The 26517-nt window shown below is 42.2% G+C and overlaps 2 protein-coding genes and 1 long non-coding RNA gene across 5 annotated transcripts in view; 1 reads left to right on the top strand and 2 right to left on the bottom strand.

Annotated features, from left to right (window-relative positions):
• slc5a9 (solute carrier family 5 member 9) overlaps positions 1–1361 on the bottom strand; it is a 51981-nt gene extending 50620 nt beyond the window's left edge. Inside the window, exons 1-2 of one of the 2 annotated variants that reach the window (XM_063064308.1) lie at positions 1086–1361; positions 207–278 (exon numbers count right to left, since the gene is read on the bottom strand). In XM_063064308.1, the coding sequence (XP_062920378.1) occupies positions 207–278; positions 1086–1187 (174 nt within the window). In that variant the 5' untranslated portion in view covers positions 1188–1361. Of the gene's footprint in view, positions 1–206; positions 279–913; positions 993–1085 lie in introns of those variants that run through there. The other variant, XM_063064309.1, reaches the window with a different exon arrangement.
• LOC134354885 (uncharacterized) overlaps positions 1–26517 on the top strand; it is a 113968-nt gene that overhangs the window by 5681 nt on the left and 81770 nt on the right. Inside the window, exons 2-3 of the long non-coding RNA XR_010019920.1 lie at positions 1539–1621; positions 20055–20225. This is a non-coding gene — a long non-coding RNA (uncharacterized LOC134354885). The remainder of the gene's footprint in view (positions 1–1538; positions 1622–20054; positions 20226–26517) is intronic.
• mrpl55 (mitochondrial ribosomal protein L55) lies at positions 3107–15808 on the bottom strand. 2 transcript variants are annotated; one of them, XM_063064311.1, is made up of 3 exons: positions 14926–14945; positions 10292–10493; positions 3107–4714 (listed from the first exon to the last, which is right to left on the bottom strand). In XM_063064311.1, the coding sequence occupies exons 1-3, from the start codon at positions 14928–14930 to the stop codon at positions 4568–4570; spliced, it is 354 nt and encodes a 117-aa protein (XP_062920381.1). In that variant the 5' UTR covers positions 14931–14945; the 3' UTR covers positions 3107–4567. The 2 variants fall into 2 exon arrangements, with proteins under 2 accessions (XP_062920381.1, XP_062920380.1); XM_063064310.1 differs by lacking the exon at positions 14926–14945 and adding an exon at positions 15662–15808 and having other exon boundaries at positions 3112–4714.

Here is a 26517-nt window from a genome sequence, read left to right as displayed (position 1 = left end):
AGATTTGTTGCTTACTGGCTGGAAGCAAACAAATCTCAAGGTTGTATAATTTATACATTCTTTGATAATAAATGCTCTTTGAAACTTTGGAAAAATAGTAACATTTAGCAAGACAAAATGCACAATACTGTCACTGATTGAACACTGTACTAATCCACAACCAATATTAACCTACTTCAGAAAAATAATTATATTTATGAACTTACAGGCCACCATGTCATAGATTTTCCTGCAAGGAAATATCCTCCCACAGTGTTCCGGTTGGCTCTCATAGACGACTAATATAGAAAGATTTGAATGTCAATTCTCTTAATCAAAGTCCAAAATGAAAAGGAACTATAGACCAGTTAAAAATAAACTGTAGGCACCAAGGCCTTTGGAACACACTTAAGATTTTATATTCAGAAATCATGAACTGTTTCAAATCAATGTTATTACAGCATTTCTTTAGCTTTCTAAATTCATACTTGGTTTTATATTTCTTTAAATTTTAGTTTAATCAAATGAGCCAAGAAATAACCAGCAGGCATTAACTTACTCAGCAAAAATTATTGTAATCTGTTTCTCATATTTTGCATTAATTCCAGCATAGTTCAATTAATGAAATTTTCACAAGCTTAATTTTCAGCGTATTGTAACATAAAGATTAACTTTGGTTCAAACTTTTAAATGCAATCCATATGTAATCACTAACAACGTAGCAAGTTTTGAGAACAGAAGTTTGGCAGTCAGCAATTGATTTTACGCATGTCATTGAAATAATATATACCAATAAAAATAAGAGAGCTAAAGTTATAAGAAAAGACAAATTTAGGCAAAATTAATGTTATTTCAGGCAACTAATTATGTTACTTAGTTATTCTAAATTAGTAACTGTTGCAGTTTGTTTATAACCATATTGTACTATACTGACATATCAAAATACATCAAAGGGTTTTTAAACTTCAGAGGTGATAAGAAGTTCAAGTTGAAAAGTATAAACATCAAGTGGAAGATATTTAAACATCAACTCTAAAAACGTCACAGTTCAAGGGTACAACTATCACATTTTGAGAACTGCTTGTTCCAAAGTACTCTGCACTCACCCATATTCCAACACACATAACAAACACAAAGTAAATAACAACCACAATTATATCTGGTATCTCCAAAGCAAATATTCTCGAAACTCTGGGAGTCGGTTCCATTCTGTAGTCTCACTATTGAATTTTGTAAGCCGTGTTCTTTTGAAATTGAACTTTGGACACATTTAATTATTAACATATTGAAGTAAGGTGTTACAGTCATTGCCAAGATGTAGCAATCACTTTTGTTTTATTAATCTGCTAAGCTTCTTGTTGGATGACCATACCAAAATTCAAGTTTCTCATGAAAAGCCCATTGTTTTAGTTGTACATTGCTGTCAAGCAAAACAACTCCCTATTAACATGGATCTGATGCAGTTTCAGATGATGACAGGAAACTAGTTTAAAAATATTTTTTAGTTTAGCTTGAAGCAAAACTAAAATTGAGACTAATTAAATTTATGAATCTTTCAGGAATTGTTACTTTTCAGATGCCATCATCAAACTACTAAGACAAACAATCATGCAAGTCTGAATCTGCTCGTTCTCCAAATCATGTAAGTTTGCGGACGACTCCAAAATCGGTGGTATAGTGGACAGTGAAGGTTAGTTAAAATCACAACAGGGTCTTGATCAATTGGTTAGGGAACTGAGGAATGGCAGATGGAATTTAATTCAGGTATATGTGAGGTTTTGCATTTTAGTAAGAACCAGGGCCAGACTTAACACAGTAAATGGCAGGGCTTTGTGGAGTGTTATAGAACAGAAAGACCGAGGAGTGCAGCTGCATAGTTCTTGTAAGTGGCAACACAGGAAGAGGGCATGGTGAAGGTGGTGTCTGGTGTTCTTCACTGTATTGAGTACAGGAGTTGGGATGTCATCTTACAGAATTAGAATTAATATCACTAGCATATAGCCCAAAATTTGTTATGCCACAGTACATTACAATACTTAATAAAAATGGTAAAATACAGTAATATATATACTTAAAAAGTTAAATAAGTAGTGCAAAAAAGTCATGAGGTAGTGTTCATGGGTTCAATGTCCATTCAGAAATCTGATGGCAGAGGGAAAGAAGCGATTTCTGAATCGATGAGACTGCAAAAATGCTCGAGAATATTATTTGTACTGGAGGGCTTGGGTTTATGAGAGGCTGTGAAGGCTAGAACTTTTTACTCTGGAGTGTAGGAGGCCAAGGGATGACTTTATAGAGCTTATTATCTCATGAAGAGCACAGATGAATTAAGTAGCCAGTCTTTTCCACACGGGAGCCCAAAACTAGAGGGCTTAGTTTTGATACTACTGCTCAATAGCCCTGATTAGGGCTCTTGGTCCAAAACGTCAACTGTTTACTCTTTAGATACTGCCTGATCTGCTGAGTTCCTCCAGCATTTCACGTGCTGCTTTGGATTTCCAGCATCTGCAGATTCCCTCGTGAATGGGTAAACAAAACACATTTTCTTTCAGTTAAGATGCCTGTTTCTACTTTCCTCATCAAGTTGTCCTTTCAGAGAATGGCTGTTTCCAAACACTATTTTATTAATACTGTTTCTCATATCCAAAGCATATTGCTAGAAAGCTGTCTCAGCTATGCTTTCACTGGGTGTCAATCTCGTGCTCTTTTTCATTGCACTTTTGTTCTGTTTTTCTCAGCATCTTTAGCAAGCCAGCCTCCTCCCAGCACTTGTCAGGATTTTTGTTATCTTGAGCAGGGAAAGAGTTAACAGGTACCTGAGGGCAACTTCCTCCCCTCCCCACACACAGTACAGAATGTGGCAATAAATGGAACAAGCTGCCAAAGGAAGTGGTAAACAGGTACAATGATGACATTTAAAAGGCATTTAGAAGGGAAGGTTTAGAGGGATATGAGCCAAATGCAGAATGGTATTAGTTCAGTTCGGCAGTTTTGATAGTTTAACTGGCAATAAAGGGCATTTACATATTTCTTACTTCAACAATCAATATTTTATAAGCACTATTCTAAATTTGTATTTTTAAAACTGCAATAAATCTATGTTTAAGTAGATATTACAAATCAAAGTCTTTTGGGGTACAATTTTTATTTCCTATTTCACAATGTTTTGAGCTTGTTTAAGTAATCAAAGCAGTGTGATAACAAATATTGACATTCATTCAAATATTCTCCAAACTTTAATGAGAGACCAGTTGCAGACATAATACTCAATTCAATTTCCATATTTTTACCATCATATATTCTATAGCATGTGTAAACTTTGGCATTCTTTGGCCTTTTTTAAACTGCAAATGAACTATGTAGATAACTTATCCATATAATTAATTTTCCACCCTTCCATTTTTGTCGCATTGTCGGTGTTAAAACAAACTCATACTTCTGTTTTAAATGTGGCATGATTTATGTTAATGAGGCCAGAGCATTCACAGCACTCTCCTGTCCTAGTAAAAGAAAACAAGGAACACTGCTGATGTTAGAATCCAAGGCAAAAAAGTACAGAAATGCTGGAAGAACTCTGAGTTAAGGAACATAAGTAGGAGAAACCAGTCAATGCTTTGGATCAGCAACTCTTCCTCAGAACTGATGTGATGCTGGGGAAGGGTCAGGTCACTGACCTAAAACATTGACTGGTTTCTTCTTCCACAGATGCTGCCTGACTAGCTGATTTCTTCCCACTCTTCTATAACTGTTTCTATCCGAGTAAAGCAACATACAACAGATCACAAAGTATGAGACTGTAATCTTAGTACCAAAACTATTATTCGTTCATTTACTAAGATTGTGATTGTTATACATATTGTTCTATCTCTAGGATAATAAAATGAAATTAACTGTAATATTTCAGTTAAATGGCCTAATAACATTGTAAACGTTTAACATAACGCTCAAGCCAATTTAACTAGTTCTTTGTGGCACTGAGCAATTTATCAAAATACATGCATGTCAAATTCTTATAATGTAGACAGAAAAGGCATAGAAAGAAATATTACATAAACACGAGGCTGTAATGCTGTGGCTTTATACAGTATTGGTCAGAATGCACTTGGAGTATTACACGTTTTGGGCCCACAAAAGAGATTTTACAGACGCAGGAAATCTTGAGCAATGTGCACAAAATGCTGGAGGAACTCAGCAAGTCGGGCAACATCAATGGTTGGGAGTAGACAGTCGTCGACATTTCAGGCTGAAACCTGAAACCCTTCATCAGTACCGGAAAGGAAGGGTGCAGAAATCACAATAAGAAGGTGGGGGGAGGGGAAGGAATCTAAGCTGGCATATGATAGTTGGAGGACAACATTTTGTTAATATTCAAAAACATTTCTCCTAGCAGCTGGTCTAGAAATACAATAAGAATCCATTGCTTTATTCCCCAAGCTCATATAGAAATACAAAGTTCACTAAATCATCAATAAATGTATTGAGACTTATATATGATATATGAGCACTGTCAATCTGCCATTCTAGTGCTGTTGACATGTCAAGTCTTTCACTAATCGCTTTGCCTTTCCAAATCCCAACAATCTGAAGATTATTTTTTCTTCCAGAATTTGCTGTAATCTTCAACTTTAAATTCATCTTCAAATTGCTCCTCTTTTACTTTGACTTTTTTGGGGCCACGTTTGCGCATTCTTGCTTTCCGTTCAGCTTCTGGTAGAAGAGAAACATCCACTGGCATCTGTAACAAATCATTTTCAGAGTATTCTCAAAATTATGGCAAACAACCCAATACCTGTGTCACAACAATAGTCATAATGTACTTACAAGCATATGTGAATGGACAGAGGATATATTTTGTGTCAAAATATTCTTCACAGAAGCTATTACACCCGTCTCTCAGAGCAATCCCACTCCTCTAATTTATTTCCTAGTAATTATTCCCTCCCACATACCCATCAACTCCTTCGCAATTCTCCTAACACCTACCACTACTAGGGGAATTGAAAATAATCAATTAATCCTAACAACCTATGTATGTAGGAGAAAACTGAAGAACCTAGAAACCCATGAAGTAAGAATGTATAAATACATGCATCTTCTTTACCAACCCTTGCATTTTCAAAGAAAAATACACATCTCACCTTGAACCCCTTTTGTCCTTACATCCCATTTAGAATTGTGCTTTCTGGCTTACACTTCCTCTTCAGTCTTCCTACCAATATTCCTCACAATTAAATCTCATCTTTCCATTTCACCAGCCTATCTGTCTTCTCAATGGACTATCCTGCCCACAGCTCATTCCATATCCAGGTTTTGGAATGCATGGAGGTAGGAAAACAACACAATATAAATGATAAATTATATATTTTAAGAAAATTCATTATCTTCACAGGCACTTGCACTCATCCCTTTTACTTTATAGTGCCCAGTCTCAAGATTATATTAAACTAACAACACTGATCTATTAAAAAAAAACATCAGTTTAAAGAGGACATTTAACTTCAAGTAATATTAATTAAAAAATTAAATTAGTTAAGTTAAAAACTGTGAAAATGCCCTAATGAAAGAAACAGAAGTATGGACTCATGGTACCTTATCACACTAGTAGGAGAGTCTCAAGCAAAGAGGTGATAACAACATGATAAGGGGCCAGTCATTTAAAACTGAAATAAACTTTACATTTTTTTCCTCTTGGAGGTTGGTAAATCTCTGGAAATCTCTGCCCCAGCTGGAAGCTGGATAATCAGGGGTATTTAGAGTAGAGGCCAAGAAATAATTTTTAGATTGCAGAATACTGGGTTTTGGAGAAATGGTGCAGAAGAGAAATCGAGGCCAGCACAGATCAGTCACGTTCACATAAAATGGTGGGGGCCTGGTGGCACGACCCCTGTTCCTATTTTAGTGTGTTCTAGCATATATTTCTTGGAAATATGATGAAACTCTTCTAAACTTTATACTACTTTGTTACGGCATCAACAACAATGTATGTAGAATTGAGTCAAGTTTTATAAACAAACATTTATTAAACTCTGCTCAACAATAGAGAAAAGTATTCAAACAACTAACTTAACCGGAAGTTAACTGCTATACGGCAACTCTGGAACAGTTCTTAAAAGGGTAAACTTGAAAACAATTCTTAAAGTGGTAAATTTGAACGCAGTCTTAAAATGGTAAATTCGAAAGTCCAAGTGACTTACACAGTCAATAAGGAGAGACTTCTCTGGAAACGGATTTCTTCAAAGACGTGACGTTACTGCTGATTCTCCAAAGGACTCACGATGAAGGAAATAAAATGGCTTAAAGGAACTGACCTTTTTCTGGCAAGTGAACACTGCACAAACTTCCCTGTTCTTGCAGGAGTTATCTCAGATACAGGTCACTATTTCTGAACAAAGACTCAATAAGGTCGATCCTTTATAAAACCGCCAAACGACTCAAACTTCATTCGATCCTTCAAATTCCCGTACTTTAGTAAGGTCTTCACTTTCCAATACTACTGTAAAGGTAAATCAAAGATACACCAAAGCTGGCAGCAACTGGTGAAACTGCTGGCACAATGATTTTACCTTACAATAGAAAGTAGAACTCCACTTTAAAACGAAACTGCGCCATGAGACGAATACTTTATACTTTATTGTCGCCAAACAATTGGTACTAGAACGTACAATCATCACAGCGATATTTGATTCTGCGCTTCACACTCCCTGGATTACAAATATTAAATATTAAAAATAGTTAAAATTAGTAAATATTAAAAATTTAAATTATAAATCATAAATAGAAAATAGAAAAATAGGAAGTAAGGTAGTGCAAAAAAACTGAGAGGCAGGTCCGGATATTTGGAGGGTACGGCCCAGATCCGGGTCAGGATCTGTTTAGCAGTCTTATCACAGTTGGAAAGAAGCTGTTCCCAAATCTGGCCGTACGAGTCTTCAAGCTCCTGAACCTTCTCCCGGAGGGAAGAGGGATGAAAAGTGTGTTGGCTGGGTGGGTCGTGTCCTTGATTATCCTGGCAGCACTGCTCCGACAGCGTGCGGTGTAAAGTGAGTCCACAGACGGAAGATTGGTTTGTGTGATGTGCTGCACCGTGTTCACAATCTTCTGCAGCTTCTTTCCGTCTTGGACTTCCATACCCGGTCGTGATGCACCCAAGAAGAATGCTTTCTACGGTGCATCTATAAAAATTCGTGAGGGTTTTAGGGGACAGGCCAAATTTCTTTAGTTTTCTCAGGAAGTAAAGGCGCTGGTGGGCCTTCTTGGCAGTGAACTCTGCTTGTTTGGACCAAGTCAGGTCATTTGTGATATTGACCCCGAGGAACTTAAAGCTTTTGACCTGTTCCACTTGTGCACCACCGATGTAAATTGGGTCGTGTGGTCCGCTACTCCTTCTGAAGTGAACAACCAATTCTTTCGTCTTACTGACGTTGAGGGATAGGTTATTGTCTTCGCACCATGACACCAGGTTCTTAATTTCCTCTCTGTACTCAAACTCATCATTACCCGAGATATGGCCTACAATTGTTGTGTCATCAGCAAACTTATATATCGAGTTTGATGGAAACTTGGCTACACATTCATGGGTGTACAGTGAGTACAGCAGGGGGCTGAGTACACAGCCTCGTGGGGCACCGGTGCTCAGAGTGATTGTAGAGGAGAGCCTGTCCCCTATTTTTACAGCCTGGGTCCTGTCTGTGAGGAAGTTGAAGATCCAGCTGCAGATCTGAGTGCTAAGGCCCAGGTTCTGGAGCTTAGGAATCCATTTATTTGGAATGATGGTATTAAAGGCAGAGCTGTAGTCAATGAAAAGGAGCCTTACGTATGCGTCTTTATTCTCCTGGTGTTCTAAGGAGGAATGTAGGTCCAGAGAGATGGCATCTGCCATTGACCTGTTGCTCCGGTATGCGAATTGCAAAGCATCGAGGTTGACCGGTAGGCTGTGGTTGATGTGTACCATAACCAATCTTTCGAAGCACTTCATAGCAATTGATGTCAGAGCCACAGGTCGATAGTCATTCAGGCATGCCACCTTGCTCTTCTTCGGCACTGGGATTATCGTTGCCTTCTTAAAACACGAGGGGATCTTAGACTGAAGCAAGGAGCAGCTGAAGATGTCAGCAAACACTCCAGCTAGCCGCTTGCACAGGCCCAGAGAACCCGTCCTGGGACGCCATCTGGGCCCGTTGCCTTCCTTGGATTTATCTTCAGGAAGACCCTTCTAACGTCCTCCTCAGTGACGATGAATCTCGATGCCACCAGGTCCGGTTCATCCGGAGGGAGCGGGACGCTCCACTTCTGATCGAATCCCGCATAGAATATGTTAAGTTCGTCAGGAAGAGAAGCGCCACGGTTATTGACATTCCCAGCCTTTTCTTTGCGCCCAGTGATCTCATTTAGACCCTGCTATAGTCTACTAGCATCCCTTTGGTTAGCCTGGGCTTCCAACTTGGCTCGATATTGCATCTTGGCGCCCTTAATGGCTTTCCGGAGTTCACGCCTGGATTCTATGTAACGACTGGTATCCCCAGACCTAAAAGCTGCAGCTCCAGCCTTAAAAAGGGACTTGACCTCATAATTCATCCAAGGTTTCTGGTCAGTGAATACCCGGATCGTCTTGCGAGACACACAGTCCTTCGTGCATTTCCAAATAAAGTCCGTGACAGCTGAGGCATACCCATCGAGGTTAGCTGCCGAGTCCTTGAATACTAACCAGTCCACCGATTCAAAGCAGTCACAGAGGACCTCATCCGTTTCCTCCTCCAACGCGACACTACTTTTGACACCGTGACCTCCCGCTTCAGTTTCTGTTTGTAAGCCGGGAGGAGTACGGTTTGATGGTCCGATTTTCTGAAGTGAGGTCGTGGGACGGAACGGTAGGCATCCTTGACTGCTGTGTAGCAGTGGTCAAGTATATTCGGGCCTCTAGTGGGGCAGGAGACATGTTGGTATAACTTCGGCAGCGCCTTTCTGAGGTTGGCCTGGTTAAAGTCCCTGGCTGTAATGAGCAAAACCTCCGGATACCTGGTCTCAAGTTCACTGATGCTGGCATACAGTAGGTTCAGAGCACACTTCACGTTTGCCTGGGGGGAATGTAGACCGCTGTCAGTATGACCGAGGTGAATTCCCATGGCGGATAGTAGGGATGACATTTTACTGACAGGTGTTCCAGGTCCAGGCTGCAGGAGCTTGTCAGTCCCACTGTGTCAGAGCACCACCCAGTGTTGATCAGTAGGCAGACACCACCGTGCTGTCCATCCGATGGATCGAAAATCCCTCCAGTCGGACGGCACAGTCAGGGGTGGCAGGGGAGAGCCAGGTCTCGGTGAAACAGAATACACAGCAGTTCTGCATCTCCCTGCAGTAGGTGAGTCTCCCTTTAAGATCATCCACCTTGTTCTCTATGGCTTGCATATTAGCTAGTAGGATGGTGGGCATAGGGACCCTGAAGCCCCTCAGCTTCAATCTGACCAGCAGCCCAGCTCTTTTCCCACGCTTCCTCGGTAAGTAGTGCATCTATCCAGAACTCCATCGATGCAGTGTGTTGTTGTCAGCTCTTTGATGTTGGTGGATGCGTCCCGCGGGAATCAATTGGCCGGTTGCCTCATCGTGCGCTCCGGGTCGGGCCAAGTAACAGGGGAGGCTCCGCTGCCATTTCCAGCTGCCGGGGGCCCAGGCTGTCGATTGGGTTGGGCGCCAAAGCCAACACTTAATCCCGGATGGCTGGGCTCCTGGCTGAAACAAGTCCGTAAGTCGAGTCATGGTTATGGAGGCCTCCGCTCCAGCCGAGCCTTGGGCTCAATTTCCGAGGTTGGCGGCGGAGGCCTCACTTCCGGCAACTGGATGGCCACCAACAGGGCTTTACGGTGGTCGCTCCGGGGAAGTGTCTGGGGCACCTTGAGGTCTCCGCCGTCTCTTCTGTGTGGTCGTCTGCTCCGGAGAGGTGCTGGTCGGAATGGGCCGTGTCTCCAAGCGCTCCGGCACAGTAGCAGACCGCAGGTCTCCCGGAACGTGGTGGGCCTCGCTGGTCGGGTCCAGATGTGGTCCAGAGTACGCAGCATAACGGAGTAACTGACGAACTAAACTGAAAACTAGCTGCGTCACAACAGGGTTTCCCTTAACACCTATTGGGAACATGTCATCACGTGACCTCACACTGGCGGGAAAATTAAATCACCCCACCATCATAAGACCATTACATCATGCTCACAAGTTACTCAATTACCTCATGGTCATAAGACAGTCACAAGATACCCATGAGGTATGTAACAACTTATAAAAGAACTTAATTCAAGTTAAACATTAATTGGTAAATCCTTACAGTGATAATTCTTTTGGGCTCCTTGTATCGGATATTGATAGTAGAACCATCAGGTCGAACCAGCAGAACAGGATACATCCTGGCGTAGACCTGCCTTCCAATGCGAACTACTGACGTTCTATTTGAATTGTTTCGTTTGGGCAGATTTTGCCAAGGACATGTGGCAGGAAGCAACCTTTCAGAAGCATTTAGCTGTAAGAAACTATGTAAAAAAAAAAATTGTCAAAAAAATTTAAATATTACCCAAAAACTTTAACCACAAACTTCATTATATCCAAGCCCGACTGAGAACTTCTATCATGATGAAGTTTTAGATTTAAGTATTTATTGAACTGACAAAGTTATAATTGACTTCTGAAATGAAATTCTGTTCTGCTCCTTTGATTATACCAAAACAGACAGTGTTACCAAACAGTCATAATTTTTCTAATACTCCTTTGGGAAATAATAGGCTTGCACTTACGTACCAATTTGCTCTGCCTCATAACTTTAGTAGGCTATAGGCCAAGTGGTGGTAAGTGGAATTAGTATAGATATGAGCATGACATGATGGCTAAAAGTTTCAGTTCTGTGCTGAATTACTCAATGACATCCCACAGCATAATATGGTAAAGTGCTTTCAAAGTGCACGTTATCTCATAGCAGACAATTAGTGCAAAGCAAGCTACCATAATCCAGTAAGGACTAGATAAATAGTCCATTTAATATTATTGTAACACTCGCTTCGCCTAGTAGCTTAATATAGGGGGTGATAACTCCCTGCCCGGCCAAACTTAAGAACTCTCGTTTGGGTGGATGCTGCGCGATGTGTCCCGTAACAAATCAGTACCCCAAAATAACAGTACACAATATGCAATTAAACAATTAAGCTTTTTAACTCTTCCTTTGACAATGTAGTTAGTAGAGACCCTGTCCGGCGGTCTACCAACTCTCTCCATTCACCTCTTGTTCATCTCTCTCTCTCTCTCTCTCTCTCTGGCAAAAGCCCGCAAAATCAACTGCTTCCAGATTCACCAGACAGGGCAACAAAATCCTGATTGGCTAACAAGCATCCATAATCCTGTTATTTCCAGCCACAACCCAAACATTGCTGCTACAGAGAAACTGTTACTTCAGCAGTGAACATTAGAAACAAACCATTACATTAGCAGTGAACCCTTACAGCGCATTACACTCTCCCCCAACCAAATTTAGTCATGTCCTCATGACATTGAGATAGTTCGCCAACCCTTCCTGCAAAACACAAAGCCCAATCCAGGTGCAAAAGGCAGTGACCTAGCTCCCCAAAACAGTAGGGATCACGCCCTGTTCCCCAGTCGCCACATAAGCCAACCTATCCGGTGGTCTCCTAATTCTCTGAGACCTCCATACCTCCTCACCCAACTCTTCAGGCTCAGACGCGACTGTAGATTCTTCGGGTCTACTTGGCGAGTCCTCCCTCCCGATCTATCACTCATGTCCCCCTGCCACTCGGAGCCCCCTATCCCGTGTCCAGGCACCGCTTTCTCTCCTTCAGGGTCCTGCTGTAACCCAGGCTGCCCACAGATAGCACCCCTCCACTTCACCTGACTCAGTGGAAGAAGGGCCAGGAGTCTCTGCCTCAGTCAATGGGGAGTTAGCGAACAGCAGCATGTACCACACATCCAGATCATCATCCTCCGAATCAGTATCCCTCTCATGGACGGGGCCCAGCCCAGCTTCTCCTGCTGTGGGCCCTGCAGTCGCCCCACATTTTCGCAGAGTCCTCTTACTAGGTGTAGGCTCCAAGTCGGGCTCTGGGTCTACCTGTACCTCTCGTCCCAGGGGCAACAGGTGGATCCGGTGGAGTATCTTGACAGGACCATTCCCCTCCTCTGGTTTCACCCGGAAAACTGGTAGGTTTGGCACCTGACGCTCCACCACTTAGGGTGTGGCCGCCCAGCAGTCAGCCAACTTGTGCATTCCAGGTATCCCCAAGTTCCTTATGAGGACTCGGTCTCCTGGCAGGAGTTGGGAGAACCTCACTTTTTGATCATACTTCCTCTTATTTCCTCGATTCTGCTTGGTGGCTGCGACCCCAGCCAATTCATAAGCCCCTTTCAGCTCTCCCCTCATATCAGACACATACTTCAAATAAGGCTTCGGTGGTAAGTCACCCTCGTCAATCCCAAAGCAAAGGTCAAAGGGCAACCTCGCCTCGCACCCAAACATCAGATAATATGGCGAGTACCCAGTAGCTTCATTTCACGTACAGTTGTAACTGTGAACCAGATGCCCAATATGTTGACTCCACCTGCTCTTCTTGCTGATCTCCAGGGTCCCAAGCATGTCTAGCAAGGTCCAATTAAACCTCTCAGGTTGGGGATCGCCCTGCGGGTGATAGGGTGTGGTCCTCGACTTCAAGCATGCCCAGTAACTCATAGACGAGTCTGATCTCAAAATCCTGTCCCTGGTCACTATGTATCCGCCTGGGAAGGCCATAATAAACAAAATACTTCTCCCATAACACTTTTACCACTGTAGTCGCCCTCTGGTCCTTGGTAGGAAAAGCCTGAGCATATCTGGTGTAGTGGTCCGTGATGACTAAGACATTCGCCATGTTGCTGGCTCTGGCTTTATGGACAGGAAATCCATACACACCAGGTCCAGAGGCCCCGCACTCTGCAAATGGGACAAGGGAGCTACTCGCGTAGGCAGTGTCTTCCGCTGTATGCAGCGAATGCATGACTTGCAGTATTCCTCAACCTCCCAACTTCATTCGGGGCCAGTAAAACTGGTCTCTGAGCAATCCATAGGTTTTTTCCATCCCCAAATATCCAGAACCATTATGAAGTGACTTCAACACAATCCTCTGATACTTCTCGGGCAGAACTAGCTGGCATCGCCGAGGTTGGTCCGGGGGTGACATGTCCCAGTATAAGATCTGGTTCTTCAGCTCCAACCAAGGCCATTCTTTCAGTAATGGAGGCACCGAAACACGTTTCATCTTCTCTGCCTGAGCCATGTCTCCCCTTTCAACCGCAGACCAAATAGTGCCAATGCCCGGATCATCTCGCTGAGCAGCTGCCACTTCCCCAGAGCTCAATTCTGGCAACGGATTTGTCTTCAGAGCTGTCAGGTTACAGTAAACTTGGGGTATGGCATCATCAGAAGCCCCCAATTGATCCACTGCTTGATCTGGCCTTTCCTTTTCCTCTGCCTTCATGGTGATGGCAAACTGACACATGGCTTTCACCCCAGGGGCAGGAACGCTCTCCCACTCCTCGTCCATGTCCAGTCCCTCATGCACCCGTCGGAACAAAGCATTCGCATCAACGTTCCGGCTCCCCAGCCAGTACTTCAGTCTGAAATCATAGGCAGACAACGCTGCCGATCACAGATGGTCTGTGGCATCCAGTTTCACTGAGGTCAGGATATAAGTTAGGCGGTTGTTGTCCGTCCTTACCTCAAACATTGCTGCTACAGAGAAACTGTTACTTCAGCAGTGAACATTACAAAAAAAACATTAGATTAGCAGTGAAACCTTACAGCGCGTTACGATAGTTTAAGAATAAATATTGAGATTACTGGGAGCAACTCACATTCTTTAAGATAATGTTCAGAACTTTTGTCAACCTGAAACATTATAATAGTAAAACATCCCATACAAAGTATAACATCTCCAACTATAGGAAGGATGACATTAAGCTGGAAAGGATGCTGAGAAGATTCACAAGAACTTTACCAGGACTGGAGAACTTGAGTAACAAGAAGATTGTGACTTTTTTTTTCTCTTGAGCCTATGATGCTGAGGGTGAGCTTGTAGAGGTATATAAAATCATGAGAGGCATACACAAGATGAATGGTAACAGTTTTGTTCTCCAGGGCATGGGAGTAGAAAATCAGAAGGCATTGGTTTAAGGTGAGAGGGAAAGGTTTAAAGGGGCACAACTTTTCACACAGAAGGTGGGAGAATGAGCTTCCAGAGAAAGTAGCAGATGTTGGTAGAATTTAAAAGTTTAAAATCGGACAAGTACATGGATAGTAGAGGCTGGGTTACGGGATAATGACAGGCAAATAGGTCCAACTCAAGTAGAAATCTCGGTTGACGTGGACAAGTTGGTCTAAAGGGTCTGCTTCCATGAGACACAAGACTTCAGATGCTGGAAGCTGGGGGAACAATCTCTGGAGAAGCTCTGCAGAGGAAAGGAATTATTCGGTTGAAACTTTGCATCCAGATTTGAGCTGAAATGTCAACAATTCCTTTCCTCCCACAAATGCTGTTCAACCTGCTGAGTTCCTCCAGCAGACTGTTGGGCCCATTTCCATGTTGTACAATTCTATGACTGTATTGCTGCACCAAACTAGACATGGGGCTAAAATCTAAAGTAATAAACACAGGGGATTTATTTTATAGTCAACCATTTAATGAATTGGCATTTGGTTCATTAAACACATTTACCAGCATTGCAATAAGATGAAATTAAACTTTTCTATTACTCAATTTTCTACTCTAAACTTCTTTAGAATTCGAAAATATGAAAGGTGTAATCACTCTGATGGGATTATACTACAGACCCCCAATAGCCACTGGGACATTGTGAAACAGATATGCAAGCAGATTAGGGAAAGGAGCTAAAGTAACAGGGTTGTTGTAGTGGCTGACTTCAACTTACCCCATGTAGACAGAGGCAAGAGATCTAGACAGGGCAGAATTTGTCAGGTGCACCAGAGGGTTTCTTCTCAGTGAATAGATAGTTCAACTAGAGGAGGGGCTATACAGGAGCATAGTCAGGTGACAGACTCGTCAATGGGTGAATGCTTAGGAAAAAGTAATCACAACACACAGCATCTGCAGATTTTCTCTTGCTAGTGATCACAAATCACTTATTTTGCAGTTATTTTGTAAATAACACTATTGTTTGCATTTCTGGTCAGTGCTAAATGCATTTCATTGGCTTTGTATCTGTACTCGGCACAATGACAATAAAGTTGAATCTAATATCTAATCTAATCTAAAACAAATCCTTAAGTTTTCAGATAAGGATGAACTTCATTGGAAGAGTATACAATTGAGGCACATCTACACCTGGCATGTGGAGGGTGTTTTAAAGATCAATTGCAATTGACCCGAGAGCATAACTTCAACAAAGGATTCAAATACATGGCAGAAGCAGGAGATGAAGTTTAACTCCAAGGATCGTGCCGCAAAAAGACTTTTCATCCCCCCCATCCCCAACACCTCCCGATTCGATGCCCTCAGCAGCAGGCCAGAGTCCCGGTGGCTCTCTGACTTTGTGCACTACTGTGACTAATATTCTTCATTTCCAGCGCTGAGTCCGATCTGCGCCTGCACAATCCGTTACCGCTGTACCCCGCCGCCGTTCCACTGACTCCCACGCCGATACTTACGTTGCAAACTGCCGCAGCCGTACGCTCCACGGGATCGCCATTTACCGACTCCGGAAGCGTTCAGCACGGGAACCCGGTCCCCAGCGCAGCAGAGGCTTGTAACTGAGGTTCCCACTTCGTGGTCCGGCGTGGTAAATAACCCATTCCTGACACCGCCGTGCCTTCGGATCCCTTCATGTTTATTGCCATGAGCTTTACCAAATGCGTGAATACAGATGATTACTTTTGCATGGATAACCAGTTCCCTGCAAAAAATAAATGTGGAATACTATATTGCTAACTGGTTAATTGTCGTAATTGGCCGGTTCGATCTCATTCTGTTTCCAGGGAGACATTGCCGTGATAGCAACACACACAAAATGCTGAAGGAACTCAGCTCGTCAGGCAGTAACTATGGAAATTAATAAACAGTCGACGTTTCTGGTCGGGACCCTTCATCAGGACTGGAAAGGAAGAGGGAAGGCGCCAGAATAAAAAGGTGGACACAGGGAAAGAAGGATAGCTAGGCGTTGATAGGTGAGGCCAGGTGGGTAGGCAAAGGGTTGGAGAAGAAGGAATCTAGTAGAAGAGGCTAGTGGACCAAAGTTTCAAAGTACATTTATCATCAAAGAATGTATAAATTATACAACCCTGAGATTTGTTTGCTTACAGGCAGCCATTAAAACAATAAAATAAAGACCAACAACCAATGCACAGAGAAAGGGAACGGGGAGGGGGTGAAATACAAATTATGCAATCAATAGAAGCGAGCAACAACATTGCGAGCCTAAATGAATCTTTAGATCTAAACCCCGGAGTAGGCCCCAAAGCCTACTCCTACTCCTATGGTTCATCATATTAGCTGGCACAGAGCACAGCAACCAGGGCAGACTTCATAGCCTCAGCCCCTTGGAGAGAGGAGTGAACATTGGGGAAAAGTGAATGATGTCTTTCCAGTCTATCTGGGCTGGCATTTAAATTGTCCAAAAATGAATCATATCTCGCGCTAGGACCTGGCCCCGGCATAGTGAAGTGCACTGTGTCTAGACCATGCCATCCAGCAACTCCCTCCGGGCCCAGATTTCGCTGCCCAATCCGAAGCCGCTCTTGATTTCTCCAAATCTGCTCGGCACCCAGAGTGATTCGACTTCACACCCGGGCCAATTGTACAGGCACTGGAACTCCTCTGCCCTGACGTCTCCAAATGACTCTCTCTATCTGCGTTGATTCTGCAATGTACCAGCACAGTTCATCCCTCGAATTTGCTTCACCTCCACTCATCTCTTCATTGTTTGCGGTGATAATTTACCACAATTTACTTCAGAAAAGGTGCTACTAGTAATATTTTTAGTCATTGTTTTTGCCCTTTGAACTGCTGCATGCGTTTGGTAGCGCCGTCTTAACCTGGAACCATGGGAGAACAGGACCCCGGGGGAGGTGATAGGCAGGTGAGAAGAAGTAAGAGACCACACTGGGGAATAGAAGAAGAGAGGAGGGGGAGGGAAATTTTTTTACTGGAAGGAGAAATTGATATTCATGATGTCAGGTCAGAGGCTATCCTGGTAGATATGTGTTCACTTTCGTTGTCATTTCTAGTTGGCAACATTACTGGAAGTTTGAACTATCTGATGCTATGACATCCTCACATGTTTTATACACCTAAGGTAATTTTTGCAGTTGAATATTTTTATTTCTCATCAGCAATTGTTGGATCAATTAAGGACAACCATTGCTAACTATTTGTTCCAAGCATTCTATTGTGTTTATGCTTCATCTCAGCAGGCGTACCCTCATTTTGTCAACGTGGCTTTTGATTTAAAAGCTCAACAGCTTGCGTGCTCTGGGTTAAAGCAGCTCATTTAATGTACGGTATGCACCATTCTGAAATGCGTTGCCATTCGTTATTCAGTCTACATTCACAGTGATTCCCAAACTTGTGTCTCCGACACTGAAAGGAACAATGGCACTTAGTAAATAAAACCACCACATGCAGGTTCCCAGTCAAAGTCACACATATATTTTGGCTCCTTAATTATCACCGAGTTTAAATCAAAGAAATGTGCTGTCAACAATATTTTGGATTATATTAATGTGAAGAATTGAAGCAGTTAAAAAAATTCAGCACTTTCTCAGGGACAACTGGACAACCAGTAATGTTGGTCCTCCAGTGATGGCAACATTCCACGAGGGAATAAATGGAGGCATGTGTACTACATAATGCATCTAAACTAATTGCATCAACCATTCCAGCAGGAAGTGAGTTCTGCATTCTCACCACCCTCTGATTAACAAAGGTTTTTTTTATGAACAATTTATATTATATTGTTATATTGTACGTTAGTTTATAATACCTAGTTTTGGGCTGGCCCAGGTATAACCAGCTGCTAGGAAATCTAATTAGTTAAAACTGTTCTAAACAGGAATACTTGATGATTCCCTGGGAGCTGCACACAAAAAGTCACTACCTTTTCAAGTTCCTAGGCATCAACATCTCAGAGGATTAAACCTGGGCCTAGTTCAGGGAAATTGGATAGGTATGTGGATAAGAAGGATTTGGAGGATTATGGCCTGGGTGCAGGTCAATGGAACTAGGCAGATTAATGTTTCGGCACAGACTAGATAGGTCAAAGGGCCTGTTTCTGTGCTGTAGTGTTCTGTGATTATATTCTATCAATATTCATTGCATATTTATTGTATTTTGGTGGTCCATTCTATTGGGTGAATGCAACAGGCCAGGCAACATCTATAGGAAGAGGTACAGTCGACGTTTCGGGCCGAGACTCTTCGTCAGGACTAATCTTGGCCCAAAACGTTGACTGTACCTCTTCCTATAGATGTTGCCTGGCCTGCTGCGTTCACCAGCATTTTTATGTGTGTTGCTTGAAATTCCAGCCTCTGCAGGTTTCCTCGTGTTTGCGCTATTGGGTGAGATCTTTCTTTCATTTTATTATGGTACTGGATTTATTAAAGATGCCCACAAGGAAACAAATCTCAGGGTTGTACATGGAAGCACATACGCACATTGATGATAAATTTATTTTGAACGTTGATTTAGATGGTGGAAATGATGGTTTTGTGGCCAAGTTTGCATACAGTACGAAGATAGGTGAAGGTGCAGGTAGTGTTGAGGAACAGTTTGGACTGCAGAAGGACTTGGACAGATTAGGAGAATGGGCAAAGAAATGGCAGTTGGAATATAATGTAGGGAAGGGTATGGTCATGTACTTTGGTAGAAGGAATAAAGGCATAGTCTATTTACTGAATTCTGAATTTCAGAGGTGCAGAGGAACTTGGGAGTCCTCATGCAGGATTCCCTAAAGGTTAACTTGTGGGTTGAGTCAGTGGTAAGGAAGGTAAATGCGATGCTAACATTAATTTGGAGAGGATAAAAATATAAAAGCAAGGATGCAGTGCTGAGACTTTATAAGCCATTGGTCAGACTGTACTGTGAGCATTTTTGGACCCCTTTTCCAAGAAAGTATCTGTTAGCATTGGAGAGGGTCCTGAGAAGGTTTACGACAATGATCTGGGAATGTAAAGGTTAATGTATGAGGAACATTTAATGGCTCTGGGCCTGTACACACTGGAGTTTAGAAGAATGGGGGCGATTACATTGAAACCAATGATGTATTGAAAGGCTTTGATAGGGAAGACATGCAGAGGATGTTTTCTATCCTGAGGGAGTCTGGAACTAGAGGGACAGCCTCAGAATAGAAGGATGTCCCTTTAGAACAGAAATTAGGAGGAATTTCTTTAGCTAGACAGTAGTGAATCTGTGGAATTAATTGATACAGACAGCTCTGGAGTGCAAGTCATTGGGTATAATTAAAGCAGAGGTTGATAGGTTCTTGATTAGTAAGGGTATCAAAGATTATGGGGAGAAGGCAGGAGAATGGGTTTGAGAGGGATAATAAATCATCAGTGATGTAATTGCAGAGCAGGCTTGATGGGCTGAATGGCCTAATTCTGCTCCTACAATATGTCTTTTGGAAAGAGGCTGCAGAGTGTTGTAGACTCATCCAGCCTTCTCATGGGCACAACCTTCCCCACCATCAAGAACGTCCTCAAAATATAGTGTCTCAAGAGGGTAGCATCCATCATTGAGGACCCTCACTATCTGGGCCATGCCCTCTTTTCATTGCTGCCAGCAGGAATGAGATGCAGGAGTCCGAATCTCACATTCAGTGTTCCAGGGGTAGCTTCTTCCTCCCTGTCGTCAGATTTCTGAGTGGTCCATGAATTCATGAACACTACCTCGCTATTCCTCTTTTGCACTATTTATTTATTTATTTATTTGTTTGTTTTGTTTCATTTAGCTATTTTTATGCCATGCACGTACTGCTGCCACAAAACAATAAAATTCACAGCATAGCTCAGTGATAATAAATTTAATTCTGTTTATGTTTTCTTTCAGTGTTGGGTGATTGAAAGGTAGAATATGATCATGGCAATTTCTTGGCCTTTTCGTATAAATCCACTCAGTATGAGGAAATTTGGACTAAGTTGTCCCAGGAGTGAATATTACTGGGAAGTTCCAGAATAACGAGATCTTTTCGACATAACTGTGGACCAGGGCCGCTACTGGGTAAGTCTCTAACTAATCTGTCAAGCTTTGGACCCTATGGACTGATCCTTATCACTGTGCAATGTCTTAAGATTCCATAAGACCCTACTTGTCAAGATTCTGTATCTTAATTGTTGAAGGACCTTTTGCACAGACCTGATCAAACTCTCCCTTGTTCCTCCATGATGTGAACCAGCCGGGGGGTGGGGTTTAAAAATCCACTTAATTCGTTTTGAAGGACATCACCTAGTGGTGAATGATTCTAATTCTCAATGATTTCTTGCAACTCACGCTCAGCTCCAACAAAGTGTGACAATTATCAGAGTGCAGTTCACGAACCTGTTCTCATCTTACAATAAAGTGTTGGTGCATTAACAAAGGAATCTGTGCATAAATGACAAAATTGGTTGCTGGTGGCCAGATGCAAACATACCACTTGCATGGTTCTGTTAGTTTTGCAGAAGAAAACCTCTTTTGCTCAGTTCATTGTTTAAATGGATCTCTCATAGGTAATCCTCTTTGTCCCATATGTAAAGGTATCTGGCCTTTGCTAACAGTAAATGTTTCTATGCTTTAGTGTGATAATTGTAATTTTTTCCTTACTCTGATTTCCTTGAACCATCAAAAACCATAAGACAGAAGTGCAGAATTAGGCCATTTGGCCCATAAAGTCAACTCGGCTATTTCATTGTGGCTGATTTATTATCTCTCTCAACCCCATTCTCTAGTTTTCTCCTTGTAACTTTTCATGCCCTGACTAATCAACAACCTATCAACTTCTGCTTTATATATGTCCTATGACCTGGCCTACACAGATGTCTGTGGCAATGAATTCCACAGATTTTCTACCTCAAGCTAAAGAAATTCCTTCTCATCTCTGTTCTAAATGAATGTTCCTGTATTGTGAGACTGTGCCTCCGGTCCAAAACATTCTCTTCACATCCATTCTATCTAGGCCTTTCAGTATTCAATAGATTTCAATGAGATCCCCGTCTAATGTCCAGTGAGTAAATGCCCAGAGCTATCAAGCACTCCTTGTACATTAACCCTTTTATTCCCAGTATCATTCTCGTGAACCTCCACTGGACCATATCCAATGCCAGTACATCCTTTCTTAGATAAGGAGCACAAAAACTGCTTATGACACTCCTAGCGTGGTCTGACCACTTCCTTATAAAGCCTCAGCATTACATCTGTGCTTTGATATTTTATTCCTCTCAAAATGAATGCTGATGTTTCATTTGCGTTCCTTATTACCAACCCAACCTCCAAGCTACCCTTTAGGGAATCCTTCACAAGCACTCCCTCGTCACACATCACACCTGCGGATTGTAACTGTGCTACAAGATCATCTACCTTATTCTGTATCCTGCTTCTATTAAACTATAACACCTTCAGTCTTGTATTCATCACCATTTTCAATTTTACCCTGATGTTACCTTTCAACTCATCCCACTGTCTGCAATTTGGCCCTATCATCTTCTTCTCTATCCTCATAGTCTCACTACACACTGTATCTACTTGTATACCAATTGCCCCATCCTCGGCCCTATCACTCTGTTTCTCTTCCCCCTGATAAATTAATTTAAACCCTCCCCAATAACTCTAGCAAACCTACCAGCAAAGATACTGGTCCCACTTGGGTCAGGTGTAACCCATCCTTTTTGTACAGGTCATACCTTCACCGGAAGAGATCCTAATGATCCAGAAATCTGAAAGCCTACCCCCCTGCAACAATTCCTCAGCCACACGTTCATCTGCCAATTCATCCTATTCTTTCCCTCACTGGCACATGACACAGGCAGCAATTGAGAAATTGCTACCCTGAAGGTCCTGCTTTTCAGCTTTCTATGTAACTCCCTACATTCTGTCTTCAGTACCCCCTCCCTTTTCCTTCCTATGTCATTGTAACAATATGTACCATGACTTCTGGTCGTTCACTCTTCCCCTGTAGAATGCTGTTAACCAGATCTGAGACATTGCTGACCCTGGCACTTGAGAGGCAACGATTATACCAGTGCCTAAGAAGAATAATGTGAGCTGCCTTAATGACTATTGCCCAGTAGCACCCACGTCTACAGTGATGAAATGCTTTGAGTGGTTGGTCATGACTGGACTGAACTGCTGCCTCAGCAAGGACCTAGACCCATTGTAATTTGCCTACCGCCATAATAGGTCAACGGCAGATGCAATCTCAGTGGCTTTCCACATGACTTTACACCACCTGGATAACACAAGCACCTATGTCAGGATGCTGTTCATCGACTATAGCTCAGTATTTAATACCATCATTCCCACAATCCTGATTGAGAACCATATAACCATATAACAATTACAGCACAGAAACAGGCCATCTTGGCCCTTCTAGTCCGTGCCGAACCTGCATGGACTAGAAGTTGCATAACCTGGGCCTCTGTACCTCCCTCTGCAGTTGGATCCTCAGCTTCCTAACCAGAAGACCACAGTCAGTGTGGATTGGTGATAACATATTCTCCTCGCTGATGATCAACACTGACACACTTCAGGGGTGTGTGCTTAGCCCACTGCTCTACTCTCTATATACACATGACACATGACTGTGTGGCTAGGCATAGCTCAAATACCATCTATAAATTTGCTGACGATACAGCCATTGTTGGTAGAATCTCAGGTAGTGACGAGAGGGTGTACAGGAGTGAGATATGCTAACTAGTGGAGTGATGCCGCAGCAACAACCTGGCACTCAACGTCAGAAAGACAAAAGAGCTGATTGTGGCCTTCAGGAAGGATAAGACAAAGGAACACGTACCAATCGTCATAGAGGGATCAGAAGTGGAGAAAGTGAGCAGTTTCAAGTTCCTGGGTATCTCTCCCAACATATCGATGTCGTTATAAAGAAGGCAAGATAGCGGCTCTACTTCATTAGGAGTTTGGCATGTCAACAAATACACTCAAAAACTTCTATAGCTGTACCATGGAGAGCATTCTGACAGGCTGCATCACCGTCTGGTATGGAGGGGCTACTGCACAGGACCAAAAGAAGCTGCAGAGGGTTGTAAATCTCGTCAGCTCCATCTTGGGTATTAGCCTACAAAGTATCCAGGACATCTTCAGGGAGCGGTGTCTCTGAAAGGCAGCGTCCCTTATTAAGGGCCTCCAGCACCCAGGGCATGCTGTTTTCTCACTGTTACCATCAGGAGGTACAGAAGCCTGAAGGCACACACTCAGCGATTCAGGAACAGCTTCTTCCCCTGTGCCATCTGATTCCTAAATGGACATTGAACCCTTGGGCACTACCTCACTATTTTTAATATACAGTATTTCTGTTTTTTGCATGTTTTTAATCTATTGAATATACATATACTGTAATTGATTTACTTATTTATTAAACTTCATTTCTACATGATTGCTATGATCTTCAACAGATTCTATTTCTAGACTTTGAAATTTATTCCTGACTTCAATTGTAAATTTTTGTCTTAAGTTTTCTTCTTTAATTAATTGTGATTAGTCAAGGGATTGTTCAGGTTTTTGCTTCTTTAGTTTTTTAAGTTTTACTTTTACATGACATACTACTGGGTTATGGTCACTATTACAGTCTGCACCTGGATATGTTTTGCATTGAGTCACTAAGTTTCTAAATCTTTGGTTTATAGTAATAAAGTCAATTTGATTTCTGGTGCTATCACCTGGACCTTTCCAGATCTACAGGCGTCTTGGATGGTTTTTAACGTAGGTATTCATAATGACCTGATTACTCATCTTGCACCATTCTACCCATTTCTCGCCTCTTTCATTTCTTTCCCCTAGTCCAAATTTTCCTATGGTATTTCCATCAGCACCTTGTCCTACTTTAGCATTTAGATATCCTATGACAATAACAATATCTTGAGATTTGCATCCATTCTTTGCTTGTTCAAGCTCTTCATAGAATTTATCTCTATCCTCATTTGTTCCATCTGTTGTTGGTGCATATACCTGTATAATTGCTAACTGAAATGGTTGTCCTCTGAATCCAACAAGGAGCACTCTTTCTGATATTGCCCAATGTACTAAAACACTTTTTGCCATGTTTTCATCCATAAGAATTCCTACTCCATTAGTATGGGATGTGCCATAAGAATAAATTAGTATTTTATTTCTATTCTGTCATGTTCCAGTACCTGCCCAACGAACTTCACTAATTCCCATGATGTCAATTTTTAGTCTTTCCATTTCATTTATTACATTGTCCAATATTCCTGCTTGATATAGGGTTCTTACATTCCAAGTGGCAATAATTTTCTTTTGTGTTACTTGAATTTTATGAGCAGTAGCTTGATGATGGTTGGGGATCCCCTGCTGCCCAGAATCAACCCTACCGAGTGAAGCATCTTTAGAATTGTCTTGAAGATCCTCTTGACGCTGTTGTTGTGCGATACATTTTGTGAGTTTGACCATGGTTTTCTTAGCAAATAGATTCTACGAAACCTAGTATCTAACGATGGTGGTTTGCTATTGCCTTCCGTTGGGCGAACTGAAGAAATCGCCATTTCTCTTCCCAAATGCTCATCTGCCTATACTGTAGCCATTGTCATTTGAGGTTGTAGCTCATCTGCCTTCTCCGTCATAAGTTCAGTTACTGAACTTGCCGGATCTGCCGTTGGCCTTCGCTCGTATCCTGAGCAGGAACTCTTGCAAACACCCATAAAGTAAATGGGTGTGCTGACATCATTGGTTTCAATTAAAGATGCAGAATACACCACATATTAACCATCTTTTATAGCCTGCAGGTACCACAAACAGTCAAAATTTTGAAGTATTTTTTGTCTATACAGCCTGGAGGGAAAAGAGAGAGGAGTGTTTGGTGAACATGAGGGTTTGAGTGAAGAGGGAGAGAAATTGAAGGGAACTGGAACATCAAGGGAAAGAAAATGATCAAAGATGTCGATGACAGTCATACAGAAAAAGAACTCAGGAGCTGGGAAAGTGATTCAAGAATTTTTGGAGAGGAAAGCGGTCATAGGGAGGAACATAAGGTCAGTGACCAAATTCAGAAAGAGAAAAGCAGAAGCAGGAATAGGCAACTCATCCGGTGGTACCTGCTTGATTCCCTCGTACAGAGAAAAATTCTCTCAATCTCAGTCTGGGATATATTCAGTGAGCTATCCTTCACAATTTACTAAGCTATGAGAATTCCAAAGATTCATCATCTTCTGGATGAAACATCTCTTTCTAAGCTTAGTCTTGAATGGCTGTGATAGCGACCCGAGAATTTTGTATGTGTCAATGAAATAATGAGATCACATCTTATTCTTTTAAACCCAGTCTGACTACTTTCATTCATTGGACAACTGGCCACCTGGGCAACCCCTCCATGCTGCACTCCCTCTATATCCATTCTTAGGGAGATAACATTGATAAGTAGTTTCAGCTAGCCCCTATATAATTACAGTAAGACATCTCTACTATGGTGTACAAATATTTTTGTAATAAAGTCCAACACACCAATTACTTTCCTAATTGCTTGTTGTACCTGTATTATATTCTTTCAGTGAATGATATAAAAGGACACTTAGGTTGTCTGAATTTCACTACGTTTCAACACCTTGCCATATTAAAAATATGTTCTACTATTTTTCTGACAAAATGGACGACCTCTCACTTCTCTGTATTGTAGTCCACAGGCACAGCCTTGCCCATTCACTTAGCCTATCTTTATTCAGCTGAGGCTTCCCTAGATTCTCCTCAAAATCTCGCAATCAGGCATGGCATATCATGCCTCCTTATTGCCAGAAATTGTGAAAGACTGGCTCCAACTGATCCTTGCAGCACCCCTCTAGTTACTGTCTCCCAAACAGAAAGCAGTGGGGTGGATGATGGAGAAATTACCTACTGGGATGGACATGGAAACAATATTGCATTAAGCATCTGGAACTGGAGTAACAACAATATGAGTATGAGGACACATCAGCAGAAGCCGAAAACTAAGGTGTAAAACCAAGGTCTTTATTGGGCCTTGAGTCGTGGAAAGCCAGAATTCCAATTCAGCAAAACCTTCAAGCCACTTCTCAAGAAATCCTGTATTCCCACTGAAAACTGGAAGAATCTTGCCCACAACCACTTGATATCTAAAGCACCAGGTCAGCACTAATGTTGTCACTGCAGAGTCGACTCTAAGACCACAGCTGAGGCTAGGAAAATAATATGCTCTAATCTCCATCTGGCGAGTGAATTTGTTGCCCAGATGGGATGGTCTGCCATTCTTGCACTGTGTTCTTCTCCCACCCCACTAGCTAGCATTACCGACTAATTGTTGTATCGTATTTTACCTTTCGAGATGCTGATTAGTCTT

The sequence above is a fragment of the Mobula hypostoma genome, chromosome 12 (assembly GCF_963921235.1).
Source record: "Mobula hypostoma chromosome 12, sMobHyp1.1, whole genome shotgun sequence".
Taxonomy (NCBI): Eukaryota; Metazoa; Chordata; class Chondrichthyes; order Myliobatiformes; family Myliobatidae; genus Mobula; species Mobula hypostoma.
This window is presented reverse-complemented; position numbering and strand designations above follow the sequence as displayed.

What these genes read in the sequence shown, in the direction of transcription:
- mrpl55 (XM_063064310.1), bottom strand. Translation starts at nt 15,702, where the DNA reads ATGGCGATCCCGTGGAGCGTACGGCTGCGGCAGTTTGCAAC. An exon ending in CGGCTGCGGCAGTTTGCAAC is followed by an intron (nt 10,494 to 15,661) that starts GTAAGTATCGGC and finishes TTTTTTACATAG; the next exon opens with TTTCTTACAGCTAAATGCTT. An exon ending in AGCCCAAAAGAATTATCACT is followed by an intron (nt 4,715 to 10,291) that starts GTAAGGATTTAC and finishes GATTTGTTACAG; the next exon opens with ATGCCAGTGGATGTTTCTCT.